General features: G+C 45.8%; 1 protein-coding gene across 5 annotated transcripts; it reads right to left on the reverse strand.

Annotated features, from left to right (window-relative positions):
* Positions 1–6,886: 6,886 nt before the first annotated feature.
* Positions 6,887–12,373, reverse strand: GSTK1 (glutathione S-transferase kappa 1). 5 transcript variants are annotated; one of them, XM_079151487.1, is made up of 8 exons: positions 12,191–12,330; positions 11,565–11,649; positions 11,123–11,365; positions 10,875–10,975; positions 10,682–10,717; positions 8,861–8,977; positions 8,428–8,521; positions 6,887–8,145 (listed from the first exon to the last, which is right to left on the reverse strand). In XM_079151487.1, exons 2-8 carry the CDS (start codon positions 11,575–11,577, stop codon positions 8,096–8,098), a joined length of 654 nt encoding a protein of 217 aa, XP_079007613.1. In that variant the 5' UTR covers positions 11,578–11,649; positions 12,191–12,330; the 3' UTR covers positions 6,887–8,095. The 5 variants fall into 5 exon arrangements, with proteins under 5 accessions (XP_079007613.1, XP_079007611.1, XP_079007615.1 ...); XM_079151485.1 differs by having other exon boundaries at positions 6,894–8,145; positions 11,565–11,646; positions 12,191–12,361; XM_079151486.1 differs by having other exon boundaries at positions 6,920–8,145; positions 11,237–11,365; positions 11,565–11,646; positions 12,191–12,355.
* Positions 12,374–12,896: the final 523 nt, after the last annotated feature.

The following is a 12,896-nucleotide window of genomic DNA, read 5'->3' on the forward strand; positions in this document are numbered from 1 at the left end:
CAGGCTGCTGCAGCAGAGGATGTGTAGAGTGTTCACCCCAGGGCTGCAAATGCCCCAGCCCACTGTTTTCCAATCCCAAAGAAAGCATTTGGAAGACTCAACAGAGAGGCTTTGGACATTTTATAACTTTCTCCTCAGCAGCAGTCACTGGGATGCAACGGAGGGCTGCATGTGCCTACAAGCCGGGGGGCTGCACAGGATGGCTGCATGCCCACTGCGCAGGTGGACTTCCCCAGACGTTTTATGAGTGCACATTTCACAGCCAGGATCCTCTCCTAAAGATAGAAGATAAGCGATAAGCAAATGGTCAGCTCCCCCTCTCCATTTCCTCAGGTGTCACATTCCTTATACACATTCTCTTACTGCAAGCTTTCCTGGGCACTCATCAGTATTTAACCCAGCAGTGGAGAGAGAGAGAGAGAGGGAGAAGGAATGTGTGTGCAGTAGTACATATGGGCAGTGGTCATTTCCTTTGTCTCAGATCACGATGGAGAGAGGGAAGAGCAGCCAGCTGGTGACAGTATGCACCTGAGGTGTCTCTATACAAAGCAGACATGGGAAGTGGAAGAGAGTGGTTACTTTGTTTCCACCATTTGCCATGCTTACTGTTCAGTTAGGGTAGGGGAGGGAAGATTGGAGAGTAATTGCTAAATGGGTTTTTTTTTGGTAGGATGACAAAAATGTTCTAGCATTAGTGGTGATGCTCACAGAACTCTGACTGTACTTTAAAAAACTCCACTCAGTTGTACACTTGAAAAGGGTGAATTGTTTCTCAGTAAAACTGTTTAAAGATAATGCAATCAACATCTTCTTACAGGTAGTTTTTCCTTCTTTTTTGGGTTGACTGATGAACCCTAAGAGGAGAACAGATTCTAAGATATGTTATGGAGAGGCAAACAATGTGAAACATTTTATTGTTCTGAATACATATGGCCAGTTTCCCAAAGATTTTACTTTTTTTTTTTGTTTGTTTTTTTGTTTTGTTTTGTTTTGTTTTTCATTAACTAAGTGAAAGAATGGACATTTTTTTAAGCTGTCTGTTTTATCTCAACTCCCTAAGGTTTCCCTCCCAGTGACGGGAACAAAGCCCTTAAAGCGGTTCCAGGAAACAGCCCCAAACAGAGAGTAAAAGAGTAATTGGAGCAAGATAGTATTCAGGCAGTTAAGACACCAGAATCTACACCCTGTTGTAAAACATTGTGAAACATGTTGTATGTTATCAGCAAACCCAGACCCCCTTTGAATTTTCCCGGCAGCTTTGTTCCCCTTTTCCCTTCCGTGTGCGACCCCTCCCGATGTGATGTGTGGTCTCTGCCTTTATAAACCTACAAGATTTTTGCTCGGGACTCGACTCCTGGACTCCTGCGTGAGTCACGAGTTGGGTCCCAGCACGCTGGAATAAACACCTCTTGCGGTTTGCATCAAGTGACGCCTCCTGCAGTTGATTGGGGTTGCTGTCGATCCATGGGACAGAGTTGGGGTTTCCTTTTTGGGGGCCTTACATTAGAATCTTAGAAAAATGCATGATTTGATTTAACTATCATCCCACTTTCTACTTGTCTGCCTTTGACAAATCTGTGAGAGGCTAAATCACCCCTCTCTGCCTACTCGCCCGTCCCACCCACCTCCTCTTGGGGGACCCAGGAAGGGGGAGCAGAGGAGGAAATGAGATGATTGTGACTTCTGGTGAGATTTGGATGTCTTAATGGTTGCTTGTCTCCACTGTGCATTCCTGTGATCCTGTTTCTGAATCTGGATCTGTGGTACAGCACGGTGTGTGCTGCGCCCTGTGCTTGAATACATAAATTAAGTAACTTGAAGTACATTAGGTAGTCACTGTGATCATGTCCATTTTATGGATGAGGTCAAAAACTCGAGGAACCTGGGCAGCTAATCAGAGTTGGGGGTCAAGATTTGAACCCACAACCCTGGCTCTTAGCCACCGCATCGTCCCCCTCCAAACACTTTTTGTGGCTGCCTGCATAATGATGATTTAAGAAAATACCTGTGACCTTCCGGGTATCACTCTGGCCTTCCCGTAGGAGTGATGCCTTCTGTTTTCCCCACTGTCACGTGCCATATAATGGAATGCTGCTCTTCAGGCAGCACAGAAGACCATCAGAAGATAAAGGAAGGTCATGGACACATGAGGCAGGAGCAGAAGTTAAGACTGCAGCTTTGTATCATCATACCAACCTTTCATCATCTACGTAAGACCAGAGGGCCCAATGTCAATGCCGCTAGCTTCTTCTGAAAGGATATTGGTGTGTAGAAAAAAATTGATTGGGCTCACACCCAGGGTATCATTTTGAAGCCAGAATTGGGAACAGGTAGTTAGTGTAGAAATAGGGGATCGGGTCAATTCGAAGAAATGAAGTTGGAGATTGTTCCCGGAAGAATGGAATGTCAAGGAGCTCCAGATCCCATTGATTACCAAATTTACCTGCCTTTATCAAGGACTGCAAGCATGGAGCTGCTAATTAATGCCCTCTGGGCCCTTACCTGCCTGAATCACCTTGGCCCTCCCCCTGCCCATGTTCTCACTTAATGCAAAACTGGGCCTAGTCATGTAGGCAGGAAGGAGAGATAAGGGGGGAGAGAACTGGAGAACAAAAGAGAATTTAACCTATAAAAGATGTAGGGTGCGCTCACTTCTTGGGACTTCAGAACATCAGCCATGGCCCCCTTCTTCCTGCGGGGAGGGGAGAAGTCTGTATCATTAGCTTTAAATAAAACCTGCTTAACATGCTTGCCTTGGCATGCTTCTCTAGTGTTCAATCTTCAACATTAGAAGGAGCAGAACTCGTCACCGGTAAACGGCTGTATCAATTTGATCCTTAATAATAATCATGAGGGGTAAGTCTGATTATCATTTTCATGCTACAGAAGAGGAAACCAGAGAAAATGCATGATTTATCTAGTCAGAATCAAATTTGGAGCCGTGACCTTTTTAATTTAGACAGGCTTTGTGCTCTGCAATCACCTTATTTCTTCCAAAGAAGCCATAAATCCTCCAATACCGGAGGAAAACTCTGTGCCAGCAGCCTCACCACCAGTTTTAGTATGGCACAATGCTCCCTAAGAGAAAAGGGAGCACAAACAATGGCGATCGGCCAGTCGCCTCAGTCGCCTCAGCTCAGGTGTTCAGCAGGAGGCCACCAAAAGCTTTCCTGAAACTTGAGAGAGGAGCGTGGTAGTTGCTGAGCAGCAACAACAAAATGCCTGCAGATGGTGGCAAAAGTCCCACACGCATGCTCCCGAAAAACACCAGCAAGCAGGCGGCATCAGGGTAGTTGTGTGCCCTTGCTTCAGTTACATAACCTCTCTGAGCTTCAGTTTCTAATCTGTAAATGGAGGAAGTTAAGCCGCAGTTTACCATCCCCTCCCTATTTGTTTTCCTCACCTTGGCGAGCTGTAGTTTTGTGGAATTTTGTGATTTGAATATAAAGGGCACATCTGTGTGGGACCAGCAGGGGGGGGGCACCATCCTGTGACTGGGACCTATGTTATGTGGAGACGCGGAGTATTTGTTAACATTGCATAAAATCTGGTGCTAACCTCTAAGGGTACCTACCCAGGAGAGGTGATATTTGATCTGGATCTTCAGGGTTTTGTGATGTGGGTAGAGAGACAAAACACCATATGAAAGAATTAAATAATGATTAAAGACAGTATCTGAGAAAGTATCATGTGGATATTAATAAATGTTAAAGAACATAAAAGTCAAAGATAGAGATTACTAAAATATAATTATTTTATTTAATTAAAATTAATTTATAGCTGTGGTATAAAATTTAATAATTAAAATTTAATAGCAAGTCTCCTTGTAGTGCCAAACTGGTCTCTTGGATCCCTTCCCCAGAGGCAGTTTCCTGGTGTTTTCTGGATAACTGTGTTCACATTACCCCAACACAGAGACCACAAATACACAAACATAATACATAGTCAGACATGGTGGCACACACCTGTAATCCCAGGAGCTGGGGTGGGGTGGGGGTCGAAGCAGGAGGATCCCAAGTTCAAAGCCAGCCTTGGCAACTTAGCAAGGCCCTAAGCAACTTAGCAAGACCCTGTCTCAAAATAAAAAGAAGGGCTGGGGATGTGGGCTCAGGGGTTGAGTGTCCCTGGTTTCAATTCCTGGTATTGGGAGGAAAAAAAAAAAATATATATATATATATATATATACACACACACACACACACACACACACATATAAAAGAATTTTGAATTTTGTAGTGTACCCACCAGCTAGATTTTGCAATTAACATTATATACACTTGCTTTATTATGAATCTGTCCTTCTATCTATTCCTTTGTCCATCCATCAATGTATCTTAATCTTTGGTACATTTCAAAGAAGTCTGTAAACATCAGCACACTTCTGCCTAAATACTTCAGCATGCACAAAAATGGAGTTCAATATTTGCTTTCAGGTAATTTTTTTCCTTTGAAGTAACATTTGCATAGAACAAAGCATACAGATATTAAGTCTCCCATTCCCCAAGTTTTGAGAAAGGCATATGCTTGTGTGACCTCAACTCCAATTAAAATGTGAAACATTACTATTGCCCGGAAAGTTTTCTCATATCCCTTCACAGTCAATTCCATAGGCAAATACTATTTTTTCCATCTTTTGAAATGCATTTTTATATTATAAAATATGTCTTTTATTTTATTGTATTTTAGGAAACAATTGTTAATTAGTTTAATGATTTTCCAACTGATAACCATTTAGATTGTTTTCAGAATTTTGCAATTAATAGCTTTCTCCATGTGTCGTTATTCACACGTGTATGTAAGAAACATTTCCTCAAAGTGAGGCTTTTGATAGGTATGGCCAAATTACTGTCCAAAGAAGGTGTAGCTGGCTACACTCACTCCTGTTGCTGGGACTCTGCTTCCTCAAGCTCTGAGGGAAGGAGTTATCAAATTTAGGGTCAACAAATTTTTATCCTGCACTGGCGATGTGGACATTCTAAGGTGCATTCAAGAGACGGTTCAGAGAGGAGTCTCACTCACTGGGAGCTACAGTCCAGAGAGAAAAGATGCCTATACAACTACTGTAAGACAAGGTTCCAAGTGACCAGGTGCTGCTGGGGTTCAGAGAGGACACTGAGTGGTGGGCAGGCGGGGGATCCGAGAGCGCCAGGGAGGAAAGCGGGGTTTGTCCACACCCCTTTTGTGCCTGGCTCAGCAATAGGCGTGGGGCAGGGAATAAAAACTCATCGTATCTTTTATTGGTAATTAGTGAATACTTACTGATTTAATGAGTCATGATCTTCTGATCCCTTGGTTTTCCCTCAATTGCTTTCCCTGCCTGCTCCACATACCCTTTTCAAATCTTTCCATTCTGGCACAAGCTAAAGCCAGCCACACTCTTGAACATGGGCTTAGTTGTAAAAAGCAGTTAGAATTATTTCTTTAGAGGTAGTAATCTGGGAAAGCATTAAATAATGATTAAAGACAGATTTACACATTAGTGATTTATTTAAACTGAGGTTCAACAAATAAATATTGAAAAAGATATAGATTTTTGTATTGGGGGGATTGAGTCTGGAGTATTCTACCACTGTGCTATATATCCCTGGTCCTTTTTATTTTTTGAGACAAAGTCTCCCTAAGTTGCTGAGACTGTCCTTGAACTTGCAATCATCCAACCTTAACCTCCCGAGTTGCTGGGATTGCAAGCATGTGCCACTGCACCTAACTGAAATAAATAAAAATTTCTTATTCGTGGCTGTGACTGAAAGACCCAACCAGAACAGCTGTAGAGGAAGAAGAGTTTATTTGGGGGCTCACAGTTTCAGAGGTCTTAGTCCATAGAAGACAGGCTCCATTCCTCAGGGCTTGAGGTGAGGCAGAACATCATGGTGGAAGAGTGTGGGAGGAAGCAGCTCACATGGCAATCAAGAAGCAGAGAGAGACTCCACTCTCCAGGTACAAAATATATACCCTGAAGCCACACCCCTAATTCCCACCTCCTCCAGCCACACCTGCCACTTGGGTGGCCACTCAGTTAATCCCTATCAGGGGATTAAGTCACTGATTGGGTTAAGACCCTCACAACCCAATCATTTCTCTTCTGAGCCTTCTTGCATTGTCTCACATGTGAGCTTTTGGGGGACACCTCACATCCAAACCATAAGAGTAGAAAAAAATCACTATTCAAATGGCAGCACGTGAAGCTAGCTGCCCCTTCCACTGCAGTTCTCTAGTCTCTTACCAAGAAAATGCTTTCCATGCCATTTATAATAAATTTATGATACCTAAAAAATTAAAAATTCGAAAGGTGTGGGTCTGATTCAAGCCAAGGTTTTACTTTCGCCCAGGCATTAAAGGGACTTCCTTGGCTGGAATCAAGGAGATGGGACAAGTCAGCAGTGGTCCAGTTGGCCTCCCAGCCTCTGCTGCCTTCTAGCCACCTTTCTCTGCTTCTATGTGGGAATGGCTGTTGGAAAAAGGGGTGCAACTCCTTCGAGAAGGAAGATGATGGGTAATGGGTCCCAAACTCTTACCTTGCACCCAGACTCCCACTCTCACTTAACTGCCCTGCCTTCCCAGAGGTGTCACGTCCTGCAATCTCCATTTGACTTTTCTACTTTGTAACTTCATTCTCCTCTCCTGTGACCTTGCGGTCTCCTCCTCCTTGCTGCCTCCATCTTTCCTCTTCTCTCCCTCTCTTCCCTCTTTGCTCTGTTTACTCGGGAAGTGCTTTCTCAGCAGGTATTACGTGCTTACAGGATCAGCTACAGCCACAGAATGTGGGGCCCAGTGCAAAATGAAAATGCAGGGCTGCATATTAAAAATTATGAAGAATTTCAAGACAGTGATTGCAAGAGCAAAGCCATTTGCAAGCCCCTGAAGTGCTGGCCTGTGTGCACAGCACTGTGGGGACAGGGCAAAACATGGAACATCACAAAATCATAATTTCATTACATCTTTTTTTTTCTAACAGTACTTATGTAATATTTTAATATCTTTATCTTGCAAATAATTGTATTTATAGGGTAAAGTGTGATGTTTTTAATAAACATATACATTGTGGAATGATTACATGGAGTCTATTAACATACCCATGCCCTTACTTGTCATTTTTATGTAGTGAGAATAATATATATCTTCCTTTAGCAATTTGGAAATAGACAATGTATTATTATTAAATACAGGCACCATGATGAGCAACTGATTGTGAAAAACTGTACCCTGTAGACAACAGTTTCCAACTCCCACCCTTTGACTGCAGTCTCTGGTAACTACGGTTCTACTTTACTTATGTCAGGTTTGACCTTTTGAGATTTTACATGGAAGTGAGATTGTGCATATTTGCCTTCCTGTGCCTGGCTCACTGGAATCAGTATGATGTATTTGGCTTTCCTGTGTTGTCACACATGGAATTTCTATTTTTTTTTTTTTTTTTTTGGTGGTGCTGGGGATTTGAACCCAGGGCCTTGTGCTTGCAAGGCAAGCACTCTGCCAGGTGAGCTATATCCCCAGTCCTTCTTTCTATGTTAAGGCTGAATACCATTCTATTGTATATGTATATCACATTTTCTTTTTTCATTGATGGGCACTTATTGATCTACTCCATATCTGGGCAAACTGGTTAGTTACAAAGTTCATGTGCCTTAGTCCTTTGTCCCAGAAAGAGACGAGTACGTGTCTGAGTAAGGAAAGCGGGAATTATTTCCCCATGTCTGCCTCACAGAGGGATAGCAGGCAGGGTGGGTTGTGGTTCTGAGTCCTGAAGGGGCTCTTCGTGCTTCACTCCTACTGCAGAAGGACATGATGCAGGATTGAGGGTATGGCAACACCACCAGGCAGACTCAGTCCTAGAAAGGTTTTGCCTGTTGGCATTGGTTTTATTTTGTGGGACAGCAGAATTTTGGGCTTCCATAAGGCACTAATGAGGAACAGAAGTAAAGGTAGCCACAGCTAAGGAGAGGCTCCTTCCCTATCATCCCTGGGGACAGGAAAAGAGAAAGACCCTGGGGCCACAGAGAACACCCCTATCAGAGAGAAATCCAAGTCCAGTACTCCAATGAGTAGGGTTAGACAGATGGGCTGCTTGTTGATACCAAGAGCCCGCAGGACCATCTTAAAGTCTGGCATTCAGGGCTGGAGGCACAGGGCCCATCCACTTCTCTCCTGCATGAAGAAAGTCACAGAATTCTACATGCTGTTCTCAGGTGTATTGGCAGAAGAGGTTGTCCCACAGGGGTTTTCCAGGAAGCCAGAAGGCTTGCATCTCTCCTGTGGGGAGGATGGCTCCTCCCGCCCCATTTGACCCTGAGCAGCACTGATTCTCCAAGGCTTACTTACTGGAAGTGCGGAGAATATTTTTTGCTCTGAATCCTTCCATCTGGTCAACTGATATAACTGAAGTGGGGCTGGGATAGAAGGCAGTTGAGAGTGGGAACTTGAACTTACCCAGCAGGTATGCCAGCAACTCCATTCGGTCAGAGCCAAACAGCATGTGAGTTTGGCCATCCACATGGGCCACGGTGACAGGCAGTCCAAAGGCCTGGAGAAGGCAGTTAATAGCGCAGGGGGCAAGGTGCGGAGCAGGTGTTTATTGGCTGGGGCTGAAGGCTACAGTAACACTTATTGGGGATCATAGAAGCAAAGTCACCAAAGAGATGTTTGATAAGAGGCTGCACGACCCCAGGCACCTTCTCTGCTTCTACAGCACACAGGCTTTGAATTTCTCTTAACATGCTCCTTCCCCAACTTTCTTGGGCTCAGGAAGAGGAAGGGAAAAGAGGGTTGCCTGGGAGAGCTGAGGAGGGCTCATAGCCCCATGCCCAGAGACTCTAAGGCTCTACCTTCAGGATGGGGCCTGGGAACACACACAGTCACTCACCCCATATTTACAGGCCACCTCTGTGACCTCCATGAGCCTCTTCTTCACCTCTGCTGTGGAGATCATCCCCAGAAGGCCTTGGGCTTGCTCTGCAGACAGACCTGCCTTCTCTGCAGCCTGAGGGGACGTGAGGAAATACAACTGTGTCTGCACTGTGGAGGTGGAGCTCAGGAGAATATTCTGGTCTTTTCTTTTACTGCCCCCAGCTTTCCTGGCAATGCCTTGACCCACCCATGAGTGGTGATCAATGCTTGTCAAAAGAAACTCTTGTTTCTCTAAAATCTTGGGAGAGTGAAAAGAGCAGGGAGCACAGTCACAGAATTTAAATGTTAGAGAGCATCTTAGAAACCTGTTAGCCCTACCTCTTCCCTTCAGGAATGAGCTGTAGATTATTAGCTCAGAGGTAGAATTTGTGGGCAGCAACACTAGATTCCAAGTCCTTAGAATTTAAGTTCAAAGTGCTTTCTTCCTCTTTCTTGGACTTCCTGGATATCTCATGCTGTTTCTTCGTTGTTTGTTTTACTGTGCTGGGGGTGGAAGCCTGGGCCTGGAGCATGCTAGGCAAGTGCTGTACCACTGAGCTATACCCCCAGCTCTCATGCTTTTCTAAATCAGTGGCTGGATTGTAATTTCCATGGAACTTCGGAGGATTCTGGAATAAGGTCATGGCTACAGCCACATAGCTGGTTTCAAGAGAATGATAAAGATTTCAGTTCAAGGGTGGTTGTTAAAGTTTAGGATCAATTGTTCTCCACCCTGAGCTGCACATTAAAATCTGGGAGTTTTAAAAAAAATCCTAATGTACAATTTATCCGCCACCCCCGCCATCTCTATTGGAATTTCCAGGAGTGGGGTGGCACTCAGTTGTTCCAGATGTTATTCATGTACTGCCCAGGCTGAGAAGCACTGCAACCTGACTTCATGAAGTCCATGCTAAGGACTCATTGTCTTTGACAGGTTAAATAAGAGAATGTGTCCCGGACCAAATACGTGTTCGACAACAGAGAATGAATAAGTAAACAAAAATACGGCCAGAAGGTAGAATGCTAGAAGCAAATGACAGCCCCTCAAAAAGTTAAGGTTGGAGCAGAAAATGATTGCTAAGTAAAAAAGCAGGTTAAAAATATGCATCTACTTTAGAGGATTAAAGAAAGACACCAGCAGATGTACTGACTGATCTTTGTTACATTTAACTGGTATGATTCACCATTTCATACATTAAGTATGAGTATGCTTCTTCTATCTTCTGTAAGCTGGAGGAAAAATACTGTTCTGAATTTCCTGACTTAATCCTAAAGAACGTTTTACTTTAAGGCCCCTGTATCTGTCTGGCATGATGCTTTGAGCTCTTCACTCAGTGTCCCTTTTATGTCTTTTAAGTCTCCTGCTTTCTACTCTGCATGTGCTGGGGTCTCTGGAGACTTGTGAATACTCCATCTATCTCCATCTGGAGTTCTAACACTGCTCCTCTCTCTCCCACTGACTTCTTTCATCACATACATTCTATCCATGGCTGCCCATTTTGCATTTCCTCTTACAACCATGAGACTTTTGTTTTGGTGCAGATTGAACCCAGGGCCTCAAGCATGCTAAGCACACATTCTACCACTGAGCTATACCCCCAGCCTCTGAGACATTCTTTTGAGAATCCTCCTAGTTCCAGCTTTTTGGTGATTTGTTCCCTTAGACACAAACGTTCTTTCTCCCCAGACCACTAGGGCCTTTCCCACGCAGCATGAAAACCAGTGTTCTGCACTCCCAAGTGCCAGGCTGTTCTCAGGTTCCCTGTGATGGCACTGGGGACGGAGCCAGGGCACTCACAGCCAGGATGCTCTGGGGCTCTGAAATATCTTCATCCTGGGAAGAAGAGAGTGCTCAGCAGGAAGCAGTATGGCAGGAGAGGGGTATGACAATAGGGGAGGGCAGTATCAGGACTTGGGAAATGGATCTGGAAAGGGTCATATCATCCAGGGTTCCTCCACCCCCCAGTGAATTCCCAGATTCCTGCCCTCACCCGTGACCAGACTCGCATCCATAGCTCCCTAGACACTTTCTCCAGCATCTCTGGGGTCTCCATGTTTACAGCCGTGAGGAATCGCATGGCAGATAGACTTCCTGTGGGCAGAGACATTCAGAGGCAGGGTGGAGGACCAGCTCTTGTGCTGTCCCTAAGGCTCTACCACCTGGAGCCCTATACCAAGTTTCTCTGACCAATATGCCCTGTTCAGTCTCTCTTTGAAGTCCCCATGGCTTTCAGCTCACCCTGCTCTGATCCTGTAGCTTCCCTTAGTCTGCTGAGTCCCTCCTTCCTGGCCCTTTGATTTCTAGCTGCTCTGCTCTCCACTTGATTCCCCACATGCATTCTGTTCTCTTCACCTTTGTCAATAATCACAGAGAAGAAATCCTTGGGGAATTTGATGGGAACCTGGAAATGGTGTTTCAGGAGACTGAGTTCACTTTTCAAGTATTGTCCTTTGCGAGGAAGCAGAGCTGGGGGCTTGTTTCCTGGTATGGAGAATTGTACATGCTGAGAAAAGACCTCAGAGTCCCAGGCTTGGAGTTTCCCTCCCGGTGAAGGGCAGAGGGTAAACTACTAGCTGCAGGTGCCAATAGAAAGACCCAGATGAGGACAGCTCCTCCAGACAACTGAGATCAGCCCTCCTGCAACACCCACCCACCCACCCCAAATGCTTCTCCCTCCTACCGCTATCTTTCATGATTCCTGCAATGAGAGTGGGCTGCAATTGTAGCTTGACGTTCCAGATCTTCTGATACCTGCACAGGACCTACTGGCACAGGGGAGGAGAGCCAATGTGGATCACAGAAAAAGTTACACGCTGAAGGAAAGGGATGGTATGTCTCAGGGTAACCAATTAGTCAGAAGCTCTACGTGCACAGCATGGGTGACAAGGACACGAAATTATTTGGTGATAATGTCAAAATACTCTTTCGTCCTAGAAACGATTCCAGGATCTTTGCTCCTGTGGATGGTTTCCATCCTATTGTGCACCCTGACCCCAAGCTGACATCAGAGCAAGAGGTGGCCTTGGCGTTGTTTGTTTGTTTGGAGTTGCTCCTGTTCCTTCTCACTATTGTGGAAAGCAACCGTACTATATTAGGAAATTAGGGCTCTACTTGGAAATAAGGACTCCGACTCTATCCGGTTTTAAAGCACACAGTAAACTTCATTCCGGTACGCTCCCCGTCCTAACCCCGGAATGCTCTCTGTCCTAACTCCATGGCAGCTCCAGGAATTTCTGCAGGCCTCTGCCTCACTGCTCGGCGCTCGGCCACCCTGTGCCCTCGCCCTTCAGGCTCCCCCACTGTCACCTCGAAGCACAGCCAGGAGTACGGGGACAGGACATCGTAGAAGAGCTCCAGGGTGCGCGGGAGGGGCCCCATGCTGCCGGGAGGAGACGGAAGCGAGGCCGGCCGCTGCAGGAGCGAAGGCTGCGCGCGAACACCCTTGCCGGGTGACCCGGAGCTCCGCCCGCTTTGCTTCCAGGCCCGCCCTTCGCCCCGCCCACCGCGCGCCCGCGCAGCCTCGGTGGAGAGACCTTCCAGGGCCCCAGTGGGGCGAGTGGCGAGAGATTTCGCGTCTGCACGGAGCTGAGTGCCCCGGGAGAAGAGGGGGAAGGGGCTAGAGAGGGTTGGGACTGCACCTGCAGTCTCTGCTGGTGTGCGGTGGAGTCTGGGACGTGGGGGGTGGTCTGAGATGCCTGCAGGACGCCCAATTAGCCGTGCTCCTGTGACAAACCACTAGATCCCTTAGACCTCATTCCGCCGGCAAATAGGGGCTATATAATGACTTCTGAGTTTTAAGAAATGAAGGCCCTTCAGTAAATATTAGCTGTATTATTGTTACTTGGCAAAAGTTGCATGAACTTCTTGGGACTGGTACCTTGTAGAAGTTCCCTGTTATACATTTTCTTGTGTTTCCTTTCTCAAAAATTAGCACAATGACTGGAATATAATTGACAACATAATAGTCCTGCCTTATCCACCCTCCCAATACATTCCAGGATCCCCAGGGAAA

Source organism: Sciurus vulgaris, assembly GCF_902686455.1.
Source record: "Sciurus vulgaris genome assembly, chromosome: 8".
Taxonomy (NCBI): domain Eukaryota; kingdom Metazoa; phylum Chordata; class Mammalia; order Rodentia; family Sciuridae; genus Sciurus; species Sciurus vulgaris.